The 23,048-nt window shown below is 41.3% G+C and overlaps 1 protein-coding gene across 3 annotated transcripts in view; it reads right to left on the reverse strand.

Annotated features, from left to right (window-relative positions):
• Nucleotides 1-23,048, reverse strand: part of sema5a (sema domain, seven thrombospondin repeats (type 1 and type 1-like), transmembrane domain (TM) and short cytoplasmic domain, (semaphorin) 5A) — a 111,804-nt gene that overhangs the window by 27,164 nt on the left and 61,592 nt on the right. For all 3 annotated transcript variants that reach the window (XR_004655273.1, XR_004655272.1, XM_034862117.1), the window contains exons 8-15: nucleotides 22,360-22,645; nucleotides 20,535-20,670; nucleotides 15,708-15,912; nucleotides 13,206-13,413; nucleotides 11,220-11,337; nucleotides 8,371-8,552; nucleotides 7,026-7,169; nucleotides 3,475-3,622 (exon numbers count right to left, since the gene is read on the reverse strand). Coding sequence is in view for 1 of the 3 variants with exons in the window: in XM_034862117.1 (XP_034718008.1) it covers nucleotides 3,475-3,622; nucleotides 7,026-7,169; nucleotides 8,371-8,552; nucleotides 11,220-11,337; nucleotides 13,206-13,413; nucleotides 15,708-15,912; nucleotides 20,535-20,670; nucleotides 22,360-22,645 (1,427 nt within the window). In the remaining 2 variants the exon portion in view is untranslated. The remainder of the gene's footprint in view (nucleotides 1-3,474; nucleotides 3,623-7,025; nucleotides 7,170-8,370; nucleotides 8,553-11,219; nucleotides 11,338-13,205; nucleotides 13,414-15,707; nucleotides 15,913-20,534; nucleotides 20,671-22,359; nucleotides 22,646-23,048) is intronic.

A 23,048-nucleotide genomic window follows, 5' to 3' on the forward strand; every position in this document is an offset into this window, starting at 1 on the left:
ACACACACACACACACACACACACGCACACACACACACACACACACAAACACAGTGACTAACACAATACAAAAACACACAAGTGTGTTCACACTTCAGACTGCCTACACAAACACAGACTACTTAACTTTCATTCCGCGGTCTGGCAGCATGTCTGGCAGGTAAATAGAACTGCTCTCGGTGTCATTAAGCAGCTCTGTTCACCGTCAGTTTTTCATGGTCCATATTTGAGTTATTTAACACAGAGAGGCAGAGTCAAGATGTGCAGTTCAGCTCAGAATAAAAGTCTCCTAGGATGTGAGAGTTATTCAATGTACTTTACTATATAAAGTATGAAATACCACAGTGAATCTGATCTCTTTAAAGACCTCTGAAGTGTGTCTTCTGTATACTATGCGTTCTGTATACTCCGCGTCATCCAATAGTGTTAAATTAAAAATTTAAATTATTTAAATGTCATATATCAACGAATCAGCAGTTGATTTATGATTTTAGTTGTTCTTACAATTTATACAAGGTTGGCTGACTAAGCACACATCCTCTTTTTTTTTTTTGCAGTTTTCAGCAAAATATGGTGTTAAGCATACCACTCACGATACAGTACTTTACTGCTGGGCCACCAGGGCCTCACTTGTTTATTTCCAGCCCAGATTTTTGTTAGCTCCTCTGGGGATTCAAACCTGTAATGCAGATACAGTGAAACGAGAGAGACAGGGCAGCGCTGCATGGACCGGGGCGCAGACTGATGAAGTTGCAGTCATGTGGCCTTTTGCATCAGCAAAATAAGGCACCAAGCCCCTCAGGACTGAATACTTCCATGATGATAAAACTGTTGAGTCAATGACACACAGGGCAAACTAAGGACAGTTTTATGGAAATGAAGCAACTAGACAGTTTGTTCTTTTAATCATGTATGTGGCTACTTTACTTTTTTAGGGTATCAGGGTTGCAAAGTGAGTAGAGGAACTTAAGTTTTAAATGAAAGTGTCCTTGACCTGAATCCCTACTAGTTTCACTAGTAGGGAGGCTATTCTGAAGTGCTATTCTGAATGTGACAGTGTGCTGTGAGCTCCCTGCAGAGGAGGTTAAAGCGTAGAAGGTTTCGCTTCAGGGATCAATAGAGAATCAAAATTTAAGTAACAGCTGAATAGATTTCCCAATTCACTTTACAGCATGTCAAGAGTGTTGACCAGACTGTTCATTTCATTTTTTTTGTTTATCTCAGACAATCAACAATGTTGCAAGACGAAACAATAAAAACAATTGAATACAATGCAACCAATCAGAAATTAACAAAATAATTGTTATCTGTTAGCCTCTGACCTTCAGTCCATCTCTGATACCCAAAAGTTAGTAATTCTTGCAAATTCTCAGGACATCACTGTAGAACACCAAGCAGATGTTAGCTCATTGCTGTCGATTGTCTGGAAAACGAAGCGAGCTGTTCTCAGGGGGTGGTGGCGATCTCAATCCTGACAGGTAAAAATGGATGCACTCACGTACCTACGCACTCTAACGTCTGAGACATACACAGTGTTCATCTTTTCAGCTCTCAGTTGGCTGTCTGTCAGCTGTGATGACAGAAGTTGCAACCTGTGTGTATGTGTGTGTGTGTGAGAGATTATGTGTGTGTGGTGGTCTCCTTCTGTTTAATTAAACATGGATCTGTCCGGGTGAAGACAACACAGACAGATGGCACATAAAAACCGAGCACATCACACTTTTGTTTTGGGGTGGGAAGGGGAGGGGAGGGGGGGGGGTCATTCTTGCAAAGAAATGTATATATACCGAACTTTATTGTAAAGTTGCATTTTGTTTTAACTGTTTTCCATCTCAAACACTTGAGCTTTACTTCTTAGGGGCTTCCCGTAAGCAATTGTTAAACATTGACAGCTGTGCCATTAAGCACCTCATCAGAGTTGTAAATAAAAGGCAGACAATTTTTTGGGGGATATGAATCAATATGCAGCTATAACACAAGTAAGCGAAGCTGTCTTAATAAAGTCCTCCCAGAAATCGAGACGGTGTCTCTGATATCTGCAGGTAATTACAACTATGTTCCCCCAATTAAGTCCATGTCCCAATGGCTGGAGACAAGGAGTACGAGGGAACAAAAAAAAGAAAAGTAGTGAAAGTAAGTGTCTGTAATGAGTAGGAAACGGTCCCCTCCCCCTGACACCTACAAAAACTACATCCAACATCTCTTGCTCAGTGAGCCTGTGTTTGTCCTTAAACATCAAAAATACCAACAACCACAGTCAAACACAAGCTTTCCCTTTTGGAGACAGCAGTGACGAGGTACTTAGATTCCCTCGTGCTCGTCATCAGTTTCCTTATATGAACCAAGTTACTCTATGACTGCCGCTGCATTCCCAGGATTCCTCTGTGTGGATAACAGTCGCTGCGCAATGACAGAAATAAGACAGCTGCCATCTGATGGGAATGTGAGTTTATGTGTGTGAGATGTAGATGATTTGGTGCGACTGCTAAATTTCTATTTAATGGGAGGTCATTTGGCTAATGTGTCACGGGCAATCATCAGATACTATATATGCTGTTGAGGTTGCAAGGCCTTGTGTGGGATGTTTCACAATGCTGGCAGTGTGTTATTTAGCTTCACAACGGGCCATTAAACAACCTGTGTGATGTGCTCTTTAGCTAAATGTGATGTGGCTCGCTGAATGCTTTTTCAACATTTGGCAGATTTGTTTTTTAAACAAATTTCATCTAACATCCTTTTAATTTGACACAGGTAATGCCTGTGTCCAATACGTTACTCGACATAGTACACATTGGGAAGAAGCACATATTTAGATAAATGCACACACCGCACCATAGTAATACTGATTATATTCATAATTCTAAACCCTAAATCTAAACTAGCCATTTAAAAGAGTCATGCCATTTCGGCTTTTACCTTAAACCACCCTAAACAATTTCTCTACCAAAGCCTGCAAACAAACAAACAAACAAAAACACACAAAGAATCCCATACATCCACAAGACCCTGACCTATATTCTTTAATCCATTTCCAAGAGGGAAACCAGAAGCTACAGTTATCATTCTCGCTTATTTTCTTACCAGGACTGGGATGAGGGAGTTTGTTTGTGTGTGAGTGTGAAGATAGCCCCAGAAATAACAGGAGCACCACATAATTCTGTCAACAAGGAGAGCGCTCAACATTTCCTTGCATCATCCGTGCTCTGGAGATAGCTTTGTAGCAGAAATAAGCCTATTCATATGTGGAGTGATTACTGTATGTGTGGTGTTAAATGCGTCTTGGTAATAAATCTGATGGCTGCTGCCACTGTATAAATATAGCCAGGGGATTTGGTTGTGTAGAGGTTCCAATTTCATCACCACTGACTGCTCATCGCATCAACTGGCTTAAGCGTTCCTAAACAACAAATAGACAGAGAGAAAGAGGGATGTGAGGTATGGTGCATGTTAGAGCCATTGTTTTGCGTGACATACCTGACCACACCCGGGACAGTCGTTGCCGTTCTCACAGGTTCTGCGTCGTGACTGGATCCCTCCGCCACAGGGCACGGTGCAGCGTTCCCATGCCGACCAAGCCGACCAGTAAACATGCGGTGGGCAGGGCAGGTGTTCATTACAGTATCTGGGAAGAAGGTGCAAAAGCCGCATGGGATCAACACGTAAATTTATTTAATAAGATAAGTCGGGAACTCTTTTGATCAATTTGTATTATAAAGAATGATGAGTGTGTCTTGAAGTAATTATGGGATTGTGTATTGTAGTTACAAGATTTTAATGAAGAGATATGAGGTACTTTGCAAGCTCTGTCAATAGACAATAGAGCTCACCTTATCCTGGGTACACATAACTGGATCACGCATGACAGTGTCTTTTAAGTGGTCTGTGGAAAATGGAATAACTACTTTATCTGGCAGAGCACTACAATTATATGTGAAGGGCACTGGAGATGTCGCCACACTTTTGAAACCTTGCCACTGAATTGAAATAGCTACAAAGAGTTCATACCACAAGACAGGGATGACTGAAAAGGCATGTAAACTTCACTTAAAGCAAAACTTCAACAAAACCCAACGTATCTCTTTGATGTGGCCATGGAGGGCAGAGAATCGGTTGCACTGTGAACCGGAACATTTGATTAAATCATGCTACCAGAGATGGGTCTGTGTGTTATATTTCTGTTCATAGCCTCATTGCCACTGTTGCATTAAAGTATATCTAAGACAATTCCATCTCAAATCTTAATAAACATGCATATGCATTTTGCATAATTCATTGATACAGACTATTAAAAAAGCCACGAAGATGCATGAATTATCTCTAATTACATTGTTTTACAAGACAGGATTACAGCAAAATCTAAAATACTTAATTACTCAGTCCTCATTATACAACAACAATAGACAATTGCCAGCCTTATTAGAGCCATATAATTTATGTTATAACTTTTATGCATACTATAAAATAGCTTTTATTGCTATTTTGTTGTATTTTGGCACATGGGTGCCTTTTGAGGAAAACTGAGTCTTCTTGTGCTAACATAGCTTTAACGTTACACGCTTCCCCCAGAGGCTCAGGCTGCTATTGTTCAGGGCAAATCAAAAGCTACATTCAGTAAACCCTGGTTGTAAACATCCTTAGAGCAGTGTGTTCTTTTACCACTTTTACTAATCGGCAACCTTGTAGTGGACTGATAATACAGCGGAAAAAAGGAGAGTGCAGAAGTCAAGAAGACTGTAATATAGTAACACACACACACACACACACACACACACACACACACACACACACACACACACACACACACACACACACACACACGTATGCAGACCCAAAACATCTCTGCTGCACCACAGCACAATGTACTTTTGCAATGAATGATTTAGAGCCTCAAACTCATAATCATACACACTCTAACCATTACAGACAAGTCATACCTTTAGTTCATCTCATCCTTTTCTGTTCACTCTAAAAACACACAGCTGATCAGACTGAAACGCTGCTAATTATTTGCTATAGGCTGAGTAAGCAATGTGGACGATGTCAATGTGTTAAGGGAAAACACCAACAGAAGGTTCATAAATGCAGACATTAACCAGCCAGATTTAAGCCCGTAGCGCTGTCATGCACGGCCAATTTCAGAACATTTGCTTTATCTTTAATAGCTCTGCCTGCTGCAAACAACCAGGGCCAAACTCATGGGAAGCCGTTTGAATGAAAAAAAAGAGATGGGAGAAATATGAGTTTTGGCCTTTCTTTAAGTTTTCGTAAATATGTGTACATATGAGCTCACTCCATATCACTCCAGTCTTGTGCATAAAGTGAGTAATGAGGCTTATTGCAGACGCTTAACACCTCTGAAAGGAAGCTTGTGCCCCATAAAATAAAAGTCTCACAGTATTAAGTTCAGTGTGCACATGCTGATAAAGTGCCAGCCCTTTACTTGTCATGTAGATTAAATCTTGTACAGAAGACCTAGTTTACACATGGGCAACATAAACAACAGATGTGGTGGAAGTTTTTGGACACTATACCAATATACAGGTTGAACATGTAATGAGAAAAGAAGAAGAAAAGAGAAAGTTGACACACGGGAAAATGCTCATATTGAACAAACATTTTCTAGCATCCCTATCTTTTCTCCTTCAGGCGGCACCCAAACAGACTCAGCATAATTCATCTGTTAACACATTTCGTCTTTCTATTTCTCTGCCTTACTGTCCATTTGTCACACACACACACACACACACACACACACACACACACACACACACACACACACACACACACACACACACATCTTCTGTCTTCTTAAAGATTTTTTTCCAGCCCTCACAGCTGGCCTCTAACTGGCCTAAGGTGTTTTAAATAGCAGAACAGAGCGAGAAGTGAGAGCAGGATGGGGAGATGAAACAAAGGAGATTAAAGCTCAGAGAAAGAAAGAGAGGGGGTGGCTAAACCTGCTTCTGGCCTTCCCTGGTCTTTAGTACCAGCCAGCACATTTTTGGTGTGGTTTGTGAAACACTGGGCTGTGCCGGTAACTCTATATATTTTCCTCAGAGTTCCTGGTGGAGCAGTCCTTGGGAGAATCAGGTGAATGAGAAAAGGAAAAGTGGAAGGTGAAAAGAGAGAGAGGAAATGAAAAAGGAGCAAAGAAAAGGATGCAATATAGGGCTCATCCTTGAAGGCCGGATCCAATTACTCTTCCATCGCAATGCTGTTTCTGTTGCCATGGTAACGATTGGTAACAAATTATTTCTCCCTTTTCCTTTCCTGTAACCTCTGAACTGTGTTTATTTGCTCTTTTTCTGCCTTCACCTGTGGTTCACAGCAGGAGCTGAAAAATCATAAGCGTGATGCCTCGCTTGGTGACACAGAGACTATGGACACAGTAGAAGAATGCCTCAGTTTATTAAGAAACGCCAGTCTCTAATACAATTGAATGAGAATAATGTAATGTAGCCAGTGTCGTGTAATTTTTAAACTGTCATAGCTTTCCTCCATCCTCCTGATGATGACCCCTTAGCTTTGAGATAAAAAGAGATAGAGGAACACACAATTTTAACCTGAACTATACTCATCTCTTGACCTGTTCTACCTATCTATCTTTGCATGTCTGTGTGTGCTTTTTCCTTGAAAAACAGATTTCCTTTTTCAGGCCTTGAAGGTTGCTTGGAAACCATAGAAACATATCTTTAAAAAGGTGATTATTCTACAGCAAAGCTAACAAAGCTTCAAAACGTGGACTAGTCCCGTGTGTGAAAGCCAGATAATTACCCGAGCGCAGGCCTATCCCACTTCTTAATTGGCTGTCGCAAAGTTAGACAGAAGTGGAGAAAAATAAAAAGGAAAAGAAAAACAGCCCAGGGAAAGTCATGCTTCCTTAGTCCAGGTTGCAAATTCTCAAACAAAGTAGCTTTATTTTTGTATACATGTACCATATGTATTTGCTATACTCTGCAAATCTGAATCAATGTATAAACTTGTCTGTGTGTGTGTGTGTGTGTGCGTGGGTGTGTGTGTTATACCTCTCCTCGCGGTTCTGGCCCACACACACTCGTCCACCGTGGCGAGGGGTCGGGTTGCTGCAGGAGCGTTGACGTACCTGGAAGCCGATGCCACAGCTGGTGCTGCAGGGAGACCAGGAAGTCCAGGGAGTCCACGCCCCATTTCTGTGGAGACACACAGAGCAACATCAGTCTAAGCTACTTTAAAGGTGCTCTAGGTGATGCTGAGGGACGTTAGAAGTATTTTCAAACAAAACGAGACTAGCGTGCCCCTCCCTCCTCCTCATCCCGTCCCCTCCACCTCCCTTCTGTGCTTGTGCGCACTAAACCCCCACCCCCACCCCCAAATCCTTCTTGTTGGTCATTGGCTGGAACGCTAGATCACTGTTTGTGTAAGCTTCGTGGTGCAGGTTGGCACAGTTTGCTTTTGTTGCCGTTTGTAGACCCTGGGCTGTACCCTGGACAGAGACCGACTTCAGCAAAAAGATAGTAACTATTAAGTCACACAAATCTCAGTGGCTGATCACACCATGAGACATAGAAGACAACATTTCATGAGAAACGTAGGTCTGGCTTCAAGATTTCACATCCAAGCATAACGGTGGCTCATTCAGAATACGATCTCGTATTTGACAAAAAATAGTTTACTGAAACATTTTAAGCGAGAATAGAGTTGCTGAATCTATCTTTTTTTTACTCTTCGTTTCCAGTAAGTATTTTACATATGTGTTCCTTTTGGGACAATACTAACAATCAAAAGTTGGCTCTACGGCAGTAAGTGGTCAGTGCACATTAGCTGAGGAATGAGACAGAATGTGAATTTATATGTTTTTTTTCTTCTTCTTTTTTTTTTATACTCCTACTCAGATAAAATTGATTAAATAATTTAAAAGTGTTTAATTGTAACTACTATCCAACTTTATTTAGACTAAAAGATGGATTTATTGGTAAAAAAACAACCGATAATAAAATAAAAATAATCCTTCTTCCCCTCATCATCAAAGGATGTGTTTGATATACAGCAGCACCATCTCAGTTAACGTGAACTCAGAGTGTTAAAACATCAATAAGTCAGCTGTGTGGGTGGAAAAAAATACACCCAATCAACACTTGTTAGCCAAAAATAACTAACAGTGACAGTAGAATTGACAGAGTATGCAACATGCTGCATTTAGCTGTGCACGGATTTCTGATGAGTAGGTGTTAGTATGCACAGAGTTAATGAAGACAATTTTACAACTCTTTCCTTACCTCCCCGTCACACTGTCTATTGTAGAGATGGGTACATACTGTACCAATTCATCATACTGTTGACAAGAGAATGACAATTTACAGATGTGTGCTGGTGTATCAAAAAAGAACGTACCTGGAGCAGTTGGCGACCTCCACACTGATGCCATAGCACTGCTGGCCCCCACACTGAGGGGCGGGGTTATCACAAGCTCGTGTTCGACACAGACATGACCCTGTGCTACCTCCGTCGCTATGACTACATGTGGACCAGCCTGACCAGGCACCAAAGCCTCCATCAATAGTCACATTACGGATCTGTTAGCAACAAAGAGGGCCAAAAATCAAACTTTTGAGAGTAATGGCTTTTCTCAGAAACTGGTCATTGCACTAAACTGATGCACTCAGAATGTATTGTTCTGGGAAACGCAGCCCACGGCTACGGTGGATGCAAACAGAAATCAATTTTCCTAAAATAGATGCAAACGTAACTGCATTACATCATCTGCAACACATCCACAATTGTGCAGTTATATGGACAAAAATGTGCTGTGAACATGAGGAAGAAATATGAAAATTGTCTCAGGATATGATGAAATTCCAAAACAGCAAAAGAGAGATTCAGAAAGGCAAATGAAAGCAGTGAATGGACACATTCCAAAGACAGAAATATGATGAAATATAAGTGGCAGCGTAAATAGATGTCTGAAGCAAAACGGAATGAAACAAGAAGGCACAGATATTACAGCAGCTATGAATTACGAGCGATGTCCTGGGCACACAAGCTAAAAAGAAAAAAACGTGCCGGTGTAAGAATCAGAGCTGCAGATGGTGTGAGCCTTGTCGCTGCTATGTTACAGAGTGATTTAAAAAGGCAAAGAACACGCAAAGAAAAGAGAGCGTGATAATCAGCTGCTTTGGCAGAAGCAGAAAAACGGTTTGCTCTATGCTCTGTTTGATAATTGAACTCTGCTGTGTGCATAAAAGGGGGCCACATGGCTAAGATAGGCGATATTTACATCATTAGGCTGCCTTAAAAGCAAACAACTAGAAAGAAACTGACAGTTTTGCATCTATTTCACCAATCATACAGCTGAGAATATAAATAATATGGTACATATATATGACACAATCCTTTTCATGCTGTGTATTTGTCCCTAAAAAAATTACTGTAAACATGTAAAGGATTCTGTTTTAAAGCACATGTAATTTCTTTCATGAAAATGGGAAAACAGAAATGAAAGGGCACCAGAAACAGGATACTCATTCTGGAGAATGATGAAAAGCACTTGTGTTTTATGCGGCTTATAAGAGTAAAAGTAATTTGTTTTTAAAGGCTGAAATAACCTCAGATGTCTTTTTTCTCTGTCTCTTTTTTAATTCTGAAGAATACTGTAACATTATGTTTTTAGAGTAGGGGTTCATTAAAATTATTTTTAGGCAATGTGGGTTCCTCACAAAAACTTTTATTGAGTCAAAAATTCCATTTTACTTGAGTGAAAGCATACACAACAGCAACCAAGACTTGTACCTTCCCTTAAAACTATACAGACACTCTTTTCTGCTTGTTTCCATATAGATGTGAGACTGTGGTGCCAGATGGCGCTTGTTAAAACGTTGGTAAAGCATATCTCCTGTCTCTGCCTACACAACGCAACTCAGTGTGCAAAACCTTGACTGGCTCCACAGTTTCAGGGGCAAGCAACAGAACAGACAGTCAGCCAGTTTAACGTTTTTTCCACGGTGTTAATGGACTTATAGGGAGTGAAACACTAACTGTCAGGCAAAAAAGGCAACCTCTTGTTTTTCAGTTTTCACGTCTTGGTATCCAATTGTTGCAAACAGACAGTTTTCCCATTCTGGTCTGGCTACACAAGCCCTTTTGTAAAGCCGTTTCTCTCTGTCAGAATACAAAGTGATTACTGCCAAAAGTTAATTCATGCCGACTCTAAATGGATTGGACCTGGTAAGACCACGGTTAAGTGGGTAAATACATATTCCATTACTGGTGCGGGCAGCGGTATGTGGCCAAATGAAAATACATCAAAACTAAAGGATAGACTACTGCTGGAAACATGAATAGTATCTTTAATCAAATCCTGCATTTAGAGTAATAGCTAGCTGTGGTTAGTATAAATAAAAACTGGTTGAAACACCTACTAGTACCTCTAAAGCTCACTAATTAACACATTGCTTAATATTTTGTTTGTTTGCTCTGTACAAAAAAAGTTTAAAAATGACAAGTCTTATGGGAAGTTTCATATAAACAGTGGTAAGCTGTTAATCGGTGATCTTTATAGCTCTAGCAAAAGAACAAAATTGTAGAATTGCAATCAGTAGTAACATGGCGAAAATTGTATGCATGTCTGGTTATGCACATGCACGCTTGTTTGAGTCCATGTATACATCTGAAAGCATATGAGGATGCAGCCAAGTTTCTGCCAGAGCTATGCTGACAGATGCCACTGGGTGCTCAGGGGCTTGACTAACAAATCTTCCTCTGAAAATAAAAGGGCACGGAGGCACATAGCGCTATTGCTGTGACTGGCTTAAAATTGATGTCAATGAAATGCTGAAAAAAGCAGAGCCATGTTGGAATAAATGGAAGAACTGTTTTGCTAATGAACATGCAGTCAGAGGTGAATTATTGAGGGAATGGCCCAGATCATACCCAGGGTACGCGCCGCTCCCTTAAAGTCAAGTTGTTTAGTCCGAAGATGCTTTTTTTGGTGAAGATATGTTTCTAAGACTGGTTTTAGGTGATGTTGCTCGTAAGCTGTGAATGCATGGAAAGAATACCGAGCAAGCTGTAACTTTAAAAGAAGAGGAGCAACAATGAATGTGAGGATTACAGGCCTAGTAAGGATAACTGTGTTTTTTACCAACTCTGAATATTCAAAGTGAAGAAAGCAGAGGAAACAAGTACAACACAAGTGGACTACAATGAGGTATGTACAGAGGAGGCAGCAGCTCTGTGACACTCACAGGGCATTTTGTGATGCTCTGCTCCCATTGGCTCATCCTGACACTTTCCTCCAGCGTGGTGCACTTCTTCAACAGCAGGTCCCAACCACAGTATGGGTCCCTGGCTCCCACACAGGCTCTGGAAGGACAATAACGTTTAATGGGGGTTTTATTAACCAGTCATATGTGAATACAGACACCTCTGCATTGTAACAGGACATGAAATCTAACATCGAGTTGGGAGAAAGAAGGGCGATTGCAGAAAAAGCTGGAAGATAAGGTGGCGGGAGATATGATAAATGAAAAAAATAGGAAATGGGATAGATAAGATGAGAGAAAGTGGCAACGGAGAGAAGAGAGAAGTGTAGAAATAGAGGTGAGTAAAAAGCTAATTAAAATAAAAAAGAGGGCTGAGGGAAGCTACTCAAGTGAAGAAGAGAGAGATAAGGAAGGCAGGAGAGAAGTGTTAAAAATGAAGAGTATTGCAATGCTCTAAAGTACATTGCATAGGCATCATCAAATTATGTCTTGACACAATGTGCTGACTGATTCCCAGGTAATCTTCATCAAAGAACAAGGATTATAGTTTTGAGTCCAACACACACACGCACACACACACACACACACACACACACACACACACAAACACACACACACTCACACACACACACACACACACACTCAAACACACACATTTCCGACTCAAATAGCTTATCAGCCCAACACATATTCACTGAGAATACTGCAGCAAGGATAGCTAGATCTGTCTGTGCAGTATCTGCTTCAGGTGGTTTATTGAGTGCAGTAAAAAGCCTGATGTCACTCTTTTCATGCAAATACGAGCCTGTGGTGACAGCGCAATGATGTATCTCTGAACCACGAGCATCAACGGAGCCTGAAATGCCCATCGTGAAATGTAACCAAAGTTGTCTGTGGGTTTCATAACAATGAACTGAGTGCAGGCACAAACACAAGTGCAAGGACACAAGATCATATGCCTCCATCCATTTGAAAATGCAGAAAGGCAAACACTCTGACGTGCTTGCACACACTCTGATGCACACACAAGGTGGCTGACGTAGTGTCTGAGAAGCTAACAAACAGCAGAGAGTTATGGATCTGTATGGACAAGGATATCAGGGGTGACGACAGCAGCACACAATGAAAGGGAGAAGGAACAAGATAATACCTGTCTTTCTAAAGGCCTTAAGGGCCTTGGCGATTGTACACCACCCATCAGTGAGCTATCAGAACACAGCCAAACAGAGAGGGAGCCTTCTAATATCTTACAGGCAAACCTCAAAGAAATGTCAGTGATGAACCCAGTTACTCTCCCTGCAATGTAGCTTCCAGTCTGTGTTCACAATCTGAGTGCATGGTTTTTCCTCTTTTATCTGTTTTGTTTTTTTCTGACTCTTACACTCTCAAAAAAATAAAAAAGGAAGAAAGAAAAAATGCCATAATGGCTGCAGCATATATCACAGAGCCACCGCTGTAATATGAAGCCTTAACTCTTCTGAGTATTTCAATAACAGCTCATTGTGTGAGAGATAAGGAATGCAGGTGTGATTCCTTTTCTGAAGCAATGATGGATGGGATCCCAATCTTGTGGTGAGTCTTCACACCCCAGCCTGTCTCGGGTTTTTCGTTGCCAATATTTATGCGTTGACGGAGTGTCTCCCAGACAGACAGAAACTCAATATATGTGCTGAACACACGCACAGCTGCATAAGAATTGTGCACAAGAGGCAGAAAGTGCATGGTTTGATGACAACTAGAGGAAGACAGACAGGGGGCAGCAGTGTGCACCGCCAGTGGCCCAGACAAAAGCTGATTTACAGGGTGTTAAATCTCAGCAAAGGCCCCTGACTAATAAACAAGCCTGGCCCTCTCAGATAAAGAGCATCTTATGAAAAAGGCAGCTTTAAAACTTTGTAGAGTTGTGAATATATTTCCTTTTGACACTTTCCATTGAGATTAATGGTGTTAGTTTAAGCATGTACTCACTCTCTGCTCTTGTGGTAGCTGCATCTCTTCAGCGGGATCTTGATGACCTGGTCTCTAACACCCACATAAAGCTCGCTGCGACTGTGCAGGATCAGCAGACTTCGGATCGGCTGTCTCTTCCTGGGTGGGAACAACTCAATCTCCTCCAATAGGCAGCTCCCCGTGGACTGATTGAGAGGGGAAAGCACTTTCCTGATAGTACCATAATCTGGAAGAGAAAGAGAGGGGAAGAAAGGATTTGGTCAAATAAAGGAAGGGTGTTTATCCATAAAGGAGAAAAGTTTAAGTAGTGGAGTCTGGGTAAGAATAGCTGGGAGTGGGCCCCCGGATGGCTCAGTTTAATGAGCTGGCGCCCATTTGTAAAGGTTTAGTCCTCGATGCAGCGGGCTGGAGATCGAGTCCAGCCTGCGACCCTTTGCTGCATGTTGTTCCCCCCCTCTCTCCCCTTTCATTTCTTCAGCTGTCCTGTCAATAAAGGCCAAAAAATGCCAAAAAGATATTCTTAAAAAAGAATAGCTGGGAGTTTGATGAGGGAAAAACACAAAACTAAATAGATCTTGGATGAGCGAAACTGCACACAAGCCGATGTGAACTCAGCGTGAATCACAACAATCGCTTCCTCACAGAGAGGCTCTGAAAAATGACAAAAACAAAAAACCTGGTAGTGGCTGGCGTGTCAAGCATGGTAATGTCAATTACATGCAGCGCTGTAGTTGCAAAGGAAAAAAAAAACAATTTGTAGTTCTGAGAGAGAAGAGTGTGGAAATCCATGTCATTGTCAATACTTTCTGACCTTTATTTTATGTAAGGTAGGCCCTGTGAGATGAAGTTGGGGGAATCTTCTTTGGGAGAGCTAAAACAAACATCATTTATTATACATGCAATCCCCTGGGTGGAGAAAAAGTAATTAGCTGCACAGTGTTTTCAAGGGAAGAAGGGTGAATACCTAGTTTCAAAGTATGGAACGTAAAAGTTAAGTATTGGCCAAAGCAGTGTTGGGCATTTTTGCAATACCTAGTACCATGTTACAGTAATGTGATTACTGTTTCAAGTAACCTTCACTACAGTACATTTACCTTTTTTTTGGGCTGACTTGTTTGCTAATTTCATGGAGAGTTGACTTCACTGTGGTTCAGTTCATAGACAAGTCGGGGAAGCGCTACATGGAGTTTTTTTTATGGAGTTGGGTCGGGAACTGCAGGGCTGAAATCACTAATGAGGCCTGAATAACAAAGGGGGTGATTTGTTACAAGCCACATTTTTGAACAAAAATTCACACCTTGACATCTTAGGATCCCTAGTTGGAGCTACCAGGTTTTCTACAATGGCCCCAATCAGCGGGGAACGTTTAAGCGTTAATAATAGCATGTGATTAGGTACAGTATGTGTGCTACCCAATGGCCTTGGCAGGGTTTTAGATGTTTTCATTAGCGTCTGGTTAGTGTCTGGGGAACTGCAGTGTGGGCAGTTCTGGTCCGACGCTACATTGATCACAGCACCACGCAAACAATGAGTGGGGAGTTTTTGAGGGAGATGCCAAGCATAGAGCCAGTGATCTGGAACAGGTTGTGTGCATGTGCAAGTGCATGTGCGTGTGCGTGCGCCTGGTCCGCTTGCATGTGTGATATCCTAAAATAACACTGACTAACAATAGAAAGATCATGTTGACATTTCCCAGTGGGGCCATGCTACATTAGCATAGTGAAGTGGGTCACTACGTTCATATTCTGTTCAGAACATCCGTTTCTAATCCATAGTGTATGTTATATCATAATACAAAACAGACACCAAACGCCGGTGTGTATCTGGAGTCAAGTTGATACTGTTTTCAGCACTTTGCCAAGTCTAACATCACATATTGTCCCACCAGTGTGAACAAACAGTCTACTGATAAGCAGGTGCCATGCAGTTCAGACAGGAAAGAATGTGTAAGGGTTAAATCAGAGCTGTATGTGCGTAGGTAATTAAATACCCATCTGCTTTATTTTGACACATGGCTGTGGGCTGTTTAATAGTGTCTACGATGTGTGTGTTCTTTCATATGCGCATGGAGGACAGACGGAGGGAAAGAATGATCAAACTTGGGTTAGAACACTAAGCTTTGTAGCCTCCTCAGAAATCCGGATCTGTTGTTTATATTCTTCTTCTTAAAGGCATTTTTTATGTACACTTAAAAAGGCTTAAAGCCACCAAAATCTATTAATAGTCATGACAATGTAAGTCACAACTGAAGCTTAAATTTAGAGAGTTGAACACCCCTAAAAATCTAATGTATCTTAACTTGCTGCTTCAAGACTATGTGGGAGTGATTTGATCAGATGTGACTGACAGTGCTGCAACAAAGGTAAACAACCAGACAACTGTCATTACATTTTGAATCCATAATTGCAAAATTCTGATTGGTCCTTAGAATGTGAAATCTGCTTTTTCCCACCCAAGCCTGTCCACATTAAACCTGTGAAAAAAGCAACACAATGAATAGACACAGTGCCAAGAACCCACCAGTAGCCAAGTATATGATGTGAAACAGCATGTCTTTCCCCTGCACCACATCCACTGCCACATGGGTGAAGCGCACGTTGTCCTCCATGAAGTAGGGCACGGGAACCACGGGTTGGACCACCTCATGCATCAGCAAAAACTTCTGAGCGTCCTGCAGATTTCTTTCAGTCAGGTTCACGTAGGAGCCGGAGTCAATGGTGCCGCACTGGGGGAGACAGCAAATAAAAAGATTGACATAAAAAAGCTCTAAGCTCTTGAAAAGGATGAAAAGCTACGTTAATATGCTTAATTTTCCCCAAGAAGTACCACAAGAGATGAGAAAAGAGAGGGATTGAACAATTAAATGCACAGGGCTAAAAAGTTGATTGCTGGCTTTTTGCGATGGCTCGCTATCCTCACAACCTTAAGGCTTTGTAGTCAATGCACCATGGCTGATGGAAGACGACTGAATTAATGTTTGACTGAGCAAGTAGTTATCTCTTTTTTCTAGATATTTCCTCATATACATATATATTTCAAGTGAGTTTTGTAATGTGTCTGCATGCTCATTTTTATACCCCTAAATAAGCTAATATCTTAGAAATGTTTTTAAATTCAGAGCTCAATTATTGCCATTCATACTATTACAGAAGAAAATGTAAATGCAGCCAAAATATTCAAACAAAGGACTCCAAAAAATTACTTGCACTCAAAATGTTAGAAAACAGTCCAACTGCAATATATATCTCTCATACAAATAGGTAGATTTTATTGCCACATATTCATTTATAAGCTACAGTTGACTTGTTGTGTGTCCCAGTAGAGTTTTCCTATTGAAGCAGAGTCAGTGCCACAGCACTTGGTTATAATGGGAAATATCTAATATGTACTGTATGAAATTTCCCCTACTTGATTTTTTAAAAGGTGCTCAACATAATGAAGCTTCTCCAAATGGGAGTAAAACAAGGGAAATAAGTAGGTTTATATTTATGTAATACTGGAGGTTTATGTTATGTGATGTGTTCATTTTTGTAGTTGATATTTTTTTATCTGGAAAAGAACAGCACAAATGATCTATGGCACTTTTAAATTAGCTTGAAAATTACTTTTTAAGCTGAAAGAGGTTTCAACAAGCATTATTAAAACAGTGCTATCAGAGAGATGATGAATTATCATGACCCATTGTAGCAGTAATGGCATACTAATAACTAACTTCAAGGGAAAACTTTGCCTCTCAATTTGTTTAGATGACTTTAAAAAACTGTCAAGGAATACGTTTGTGTATGAAATGTAGTCTAGAAACCATTTAAAAACCCATTGTATTACATAAGAAGTGTGTTGTCACTAATCACAGAAAAGGTACAATGTTCATACTTTTAAGGTTAGGAATGCAGAATGCAATGTTAGAAAGTCTTTTTCCAAGAAGCACAATGGGACAAAGCCAGTCCAGCTAAGGCAGAGCTGGATGAGTGAAGCTAACCACGCATGTCGTCCTCTGTGAAAGAGGTCCCTGGCTTGGGTGAAGATTGTGGATTGAGGCCCCGACCACAAAGAAAAGGCCCTCAAGACACAGAGCAGAGAAAACGAAAATAAGCCGTGCTCGACAATTAGACTTACCCAAATGACTGGAACTGTGTTTGTTTTAAACATAGTATCGCAGATGCAGTGCACGGATTTGCTCGAGGCTAACTGATGCAACCTCGCCGTACTAAGCTGAGACTGGACCTTGGGTGCCGATTAGTTTCTGCTGACTTGCCACAGTACAGTAGCAACAGCCTGGATACTTTATACGGATAAATCCCTGGCCTTCCCTTGGCTGACAGATGAGAAACATGGTGGGCTTCCCCGGGATGGGCAACGGATCAGTGCCCTCGCCACATCAGGATGTGGGAAATTAAAGCCCTGAAGGACAGGAAAATGCAATACTTTGTGTATGTGCCTTGAATGTGCCTCTTGCTTATGGCACAGACATGTAGAGTGTGTTTGTGTGTGTGGGCCAGGTTTAGTTACATTTGTGGGGACCAAAAACTGTGAATACAGTATACTTATGGGGACCTGACAGCTTTGTGGGGAAAAAATGCTGGTCCCCATAACGTCAAAGGGCTTTTTGAGGATTAAGACTTGGTTTTAGGAGTAGGGTTAGAGCTAGGTTATGGTTAGGGTAAGGGTAAGGGACAAGGTTAGGCATTTAGGTTTGATGGTTAAGGTTAGGGTAAGGGACTAGGGAATGCATTATGTCAATGACTGGTCCCCACAAAGATAGCCAGACACGACTGTGTGTGTGCGTGAGTGCGTGCATGCATGTGAGGTGAGGGCTATGTAATACCAAATGCCTGGTTTCCTTTTGTGGTTTGTCCTTGCATTGCATGCATGTGTCTTAGTGTCTGCACGATTGTATTTCTGCCACCGTGAGACAAAGTAAAGCACTGGCCAGTGAGGGTCTACAACATCGGTGAATGTGTAGAGAGACAAATGCGGTGATTTCCTCAGTACAGTCAAGGTGAGGGACAGAACCATCATTTGGCTGACGGCCCATCCAACACTCATCTGTCTTGTTCATCATCAGCGCACTGTGCTGTGCTGGCATCATAAGTACCTTCGAGAAATATGGTTGTATCACAGCATGTTTTTTGCTAAATGGGCTTTTTTGTAAAATGGGTCATTGAAAATGAAATTATAATTTATTTCTTGTTTGTTGCACTTGAAAATTCTAAAGATAAAAAAGCATTCCAACAGCATTTGGCCCAGACTCTTAACATATTTTCTGCATTAAGAGCTTGACATGATTGCGATTGTACAGTAAGTACGTGGTTGCACTATGACAGAAAACCTATCCAACAAAGAGATGGTATTAGCTCCTAACATCCAATAAACATGACTCATAGGCTGAAAAAAATCCAGCCGGATCAATCCCTGTGGTTCAAATAAATAGGGGGATTTTTCTCTGCAGACAGATGGAAAATTAAGCTCTCAATCAATGACCAGTGTTTATGTGTTGAGTGATGAGTTCACATTGATAATTATTCCTATTTAGCAGCAAAGAACAAACCTCTACTTTTGTGGGAGTATTTGTGTGCATTAGATATGTACGTGTGCATTAGATATGTACGTGTATGGTGGCTTTAGGTGCTTGTCTCCCTACGGTAGGATCTGTAGGTGTGTGCACAAAGGGCGAAAAAGCCCCAGGCAGGCCATAAATCCTCTGCTCGTAAATCTTAACCTCCAACATTGACAAATGCTTGATGAAGATGTCACTTAAACCTAGATAAAGTGTGCATCGGGCCAGTGGTGAGGAGCAGCAATTGTGCCTTAGCTGAAGTGGAGAGATGCAGATGGAGAGGAAGAACTGATGCTGGTTTATCCTTCAGGAACACAGCCTCATAAAAGCGTATTGTATATTGAAACCGCTATGTTGTGTACCAACAGTATGTTGAGCAGAATAAATCGGTGGTCAGCACTGGCCGGATAGAGAAAATTGGTTTTCTTGAAGGTAAGTGAATTTCCGACATGTAGATATATGAACGTGTGACAGCGGTGAAACACTATCTTAGTTACAGGTCCATGTGTCTGTGCTTAGTAAACTGCCAGAGACAGCATTTTTTTCTGCATGAACATTTCATCCACTATTTTCTGCATCACACATTTGTCATTGTAGACAAAGTGTGTGACTTCTCGATAACAGCCATCGCCAATGCACACACAGCTGCTGGCTTGACGGAAAACATCCTTGTGGGCCTATGATGGAAAACGTGTGGAAGTGAGGTGTGTGTCACCCGCTGGCAGCCAGACCTCAGAGGGAATTCAACCACTTATATAGAGGTGCGTGGATTAGCTCCCTTTTTATTTGCTAAGCCCGAACCAACTGAGAGCCAACTTCGGCTAATAAAACATTCCCTCCGTGTCATCAGTATCAAGTAGCGCAGAAAATCGGAATAAGGTGTCCAAGCACTGCTTGGTTTGCCCCTCCCAGATTTAGGACAGAGTATAAACATAAAGTGCCACTTGTGCAAAACAAGGATAGTTTATTAGAAAGGGACTACAGTTCACAGAATGCAACATCTTAAAGGAGTGATTGTGCCATTTAAAAAATCACTGGATTTTATAACGAGCGGTCGTAATGTGTCCGTTCATGAGTAGAGAGGGGGATGATTGATAGAGGGAGGAAATTAATGAGTGTGAAGAGCTTGTTGGGATTCTGAGACAGGCTCATCAGTGTGAACACACATACACATCACAGGCATACATTTCCTTAGGCAGGCACCCAAACACACAACATTTTTGTCTCTGTTGTCAGTGTGTTGGGACTAAATGACCTCAAGCATGAACAAATGATCATTAAGAATTAGCTCACACTCCATAAACTGCCCTAGTGAACGTGTTTTTAGCCATGCTCGCAGCACAAATGTAGTGATGCCAATTTCGGGCTGTTGGTCGATCCAAAAATTGGTCAAGACAGAAAAATCTCTTTGTACGGACATTGATGGTCCCCAGAGGATGAATCCGTCTGCCTTTAGAGAGGCAGACTTTTCCTCTAGGGGAAACTGAGATGTGAAATATAAAACATGAAATGACATCTACTGGATGGCAGGGATTGCTATAACATTTGGTACAGATATTCATGTCCCCTTCAGGAGGAATCGGAGTAACATAATGTGTTTGCCAAGCACTTTGATACGCCATTTCTAACAGTCTCAGCTGTACTCTGTGTTTAGTGCTTATTGGTAAACGTGTCATTTTCAGCATGTTAGCATGTTAAGCTCAATCATGGTTCTACAATATTTGTCTGTTGATTTAAAAAATTAAAAAATAATATAATAAATGGCCAGGGCAATACAGTAGTTTTGTTACCTGAAAGTCGGGGTTAGGGTTGGGGTAGGGCAGCCATGCTGACCGTGAGTTCTCCTGGTACTTGAAGGGCCCGTTGAAAACCTGTGATATGGCACTGAGATTGAAGGCACACACCGCTGAGGCAGCAATGCTGTTTCTGTATGTCAGGAACAGAAATAAAGGGAAGAGAGACCCAACAAAGGTGGTAAGAGGACGAAAGGGAAGATAGAGGGAGAAACAAAGGAAAGTTTTGGATGAAAGGAATTTAGAAAAGCACACTATACCACTAGAAGAAAACTGCTCAGATTTAGTTGTTAAGCTAACCTCTGTGTGTTTGTATTGCTCTCAGCCAACAATACAAATCAAACAGTGGGCAGACAGACGCAGATGCAGGCGTAAGTGATCGTCATTATTGGAATATAAATCCAGCAACAGGACACAATTAAGCTGTTCGGCCGGTCTGATTAACTGTACAGATTTCTTGGCTGAAATACAGCTTTGGCTTTTTAAGCTGTCAGTTTCAACAAGTACGGGTCTCCTCCCTGAGACGAGAGAGTAAAGAATGAGAGTATTAACTCTCAACTTAAACTGAGAGACTAGGGCGATGTGAATTATAATCCAATGCGGCTGTTCATTAAACTCTGTGCCTGCAGGGGGAAATGTTTCCAATACCCTTCAAAAGACTTTTTTTTCAGCAATGTAAAGGCATTGCCCATAAAGAATAGATTACTCAGCTTTTAATAATGGTCTGTACGTGTGCGAGAAGGAAAAAGTTACAAAAAGAAGAAAAAAATTGATGGTGTTTGTGAAAATAGAAAATAATAGTTTTCATCCATGGATGCATCCCATCTCCTACATCTCACATGTGCATACAGTTTACACTTTAATGGTGATGATATGCTTCTTCTAATGGATTCAAATGTTAGATAGTACTAGAAGCAATCTTGTTTTTAGCAGGTTTGAGTGTTTCTACTGGAAATTCTATTTAAGATGTACATGACTATGTAAACATGGCTGTCGTGTATCACTCAATTGTACATGCTCAGTGTGCATGCTACAAAAAGGTCACATGCCACTTAATACAATCACAGTTTGTTTGTTTACACAACTGACAATGTGATGCTGAACACACTGTGAATTATACATGAAGCTCTTCTGTGGGTGCATTTAAAACAAAAATGAAAGAAAAATCTGACGATATTACTTGGCATGTTCATCAACTTTTGTTCATCATTCACAATGCAAAGTACACAGACTGACAAATATGCGCGGAATATAAGTGGAACTGGAATGACTGTAGAAAACAACTTCTAACAACTTGGTTATTGGCTTAATCTGATTATTTACAAAGGGTTGATTTTGTTTAAAGAAACTGCAAATAAAGATGCAAAATAACACATAATAATCCTTACTATGCTTTATTTTACATATTTATTTCAGGGAGTGGAGAACAATTTGTGAAAATCATTCAGGGTGAGAAAAGAAAAGAAATTTATCAACACACAAACTGTGTAGATGGAAATTTCAAAGGGCTCTTGTTCCCGTTAGTTTTAGCTTAATTTGCTAGCTACAGCTGAGACAAATCTTGGCTTTTGGCTTTGCTCGTTTGGAAGCCATGATGTCTCTCTCTCATGGGTGGGCCAAATTCACTGGGTGGGCAAAGCAGAAAAAGGGGAGGTAACCTTGCCCCATATGACCTCAAAAGGGGCAGGATACCCAGGGCTCGGGTTTGCACCTATCGCCATTTCTAGCCACTGGCAAACCATAGGCAGGCTGGGGGAATGCATAAGAATGTAAAAAAAGAATTAATGTTTATTGTACATTTGTAAAATCTCATATTACTCACACGTTGGTAGTAAAAATGCCGTAGAGCAGCTCCAACTCAGGCAGGTAAAACGTTCCCTGCAGCTCGTTGTAGTTGAAGGGGATTTCCCCCGGTCGAGAGCAGTTTAGCCTGGCTTTCATGAAGGTGGTCCATGTGTCCTCCAGGAGGAAGCGACCGCCGATGTCGTTCTTACATACACGCCCTGCGCGGGAAAATACTGTCCGGCCACAGTCATGCTCCACTGCATTTTCCCGGAAGAAGAAGTAGGTGAAGTTTGCGATATCGTAGGAGGAGACAAAGTTTGGTTCTGTTGAAGGAGAGGTGGCAAGAGATGAGGGAAATAAGTGTGACTAAGAAGACACAGAAATGCAGAGATCTTAGAGAAAGATGAAGTGCAGAAAAAGAAAGCAGAAATACTGGAAAAAAAACCAATATAGCTGTGGGAGTAAGTGTGAGTGGGAGAGCGAATGGGTATGTGTTATGACTGATGACTTGTAGTGTTCGTGAGCATGAGGCCCACACAACAGCAGGTGATTAGGATTAATAACTACAGGCCATGTTATTAATAACGTTGTGTTGTAGTAAGAAAACTCATTTTTCACTCCCCAAACCTAAAGGTTAGAATGAGAAATGACCATAACAGGTGTAGCGTAGTAGCTCTCACCCTATCTGACACATGCGACCTCCACAACACTGTAACAGGCAAGGCG

Source organism: Etheostoma cragini, chromosome 22 (assembly GCF_013103735.1).
Source record: "Etheostoma cragini isolate CJK2018 chromosome 22, CSU_Ecrag_1.0, whole genome shotgun sequence".
Classification (NCBI taxonomy): domain Eukaryota; kingdom Metazoa; phylum Chordata; class Actinopteri; order Perciformes; family Percidae; genus Etheostoma; species Etheostoma cragini.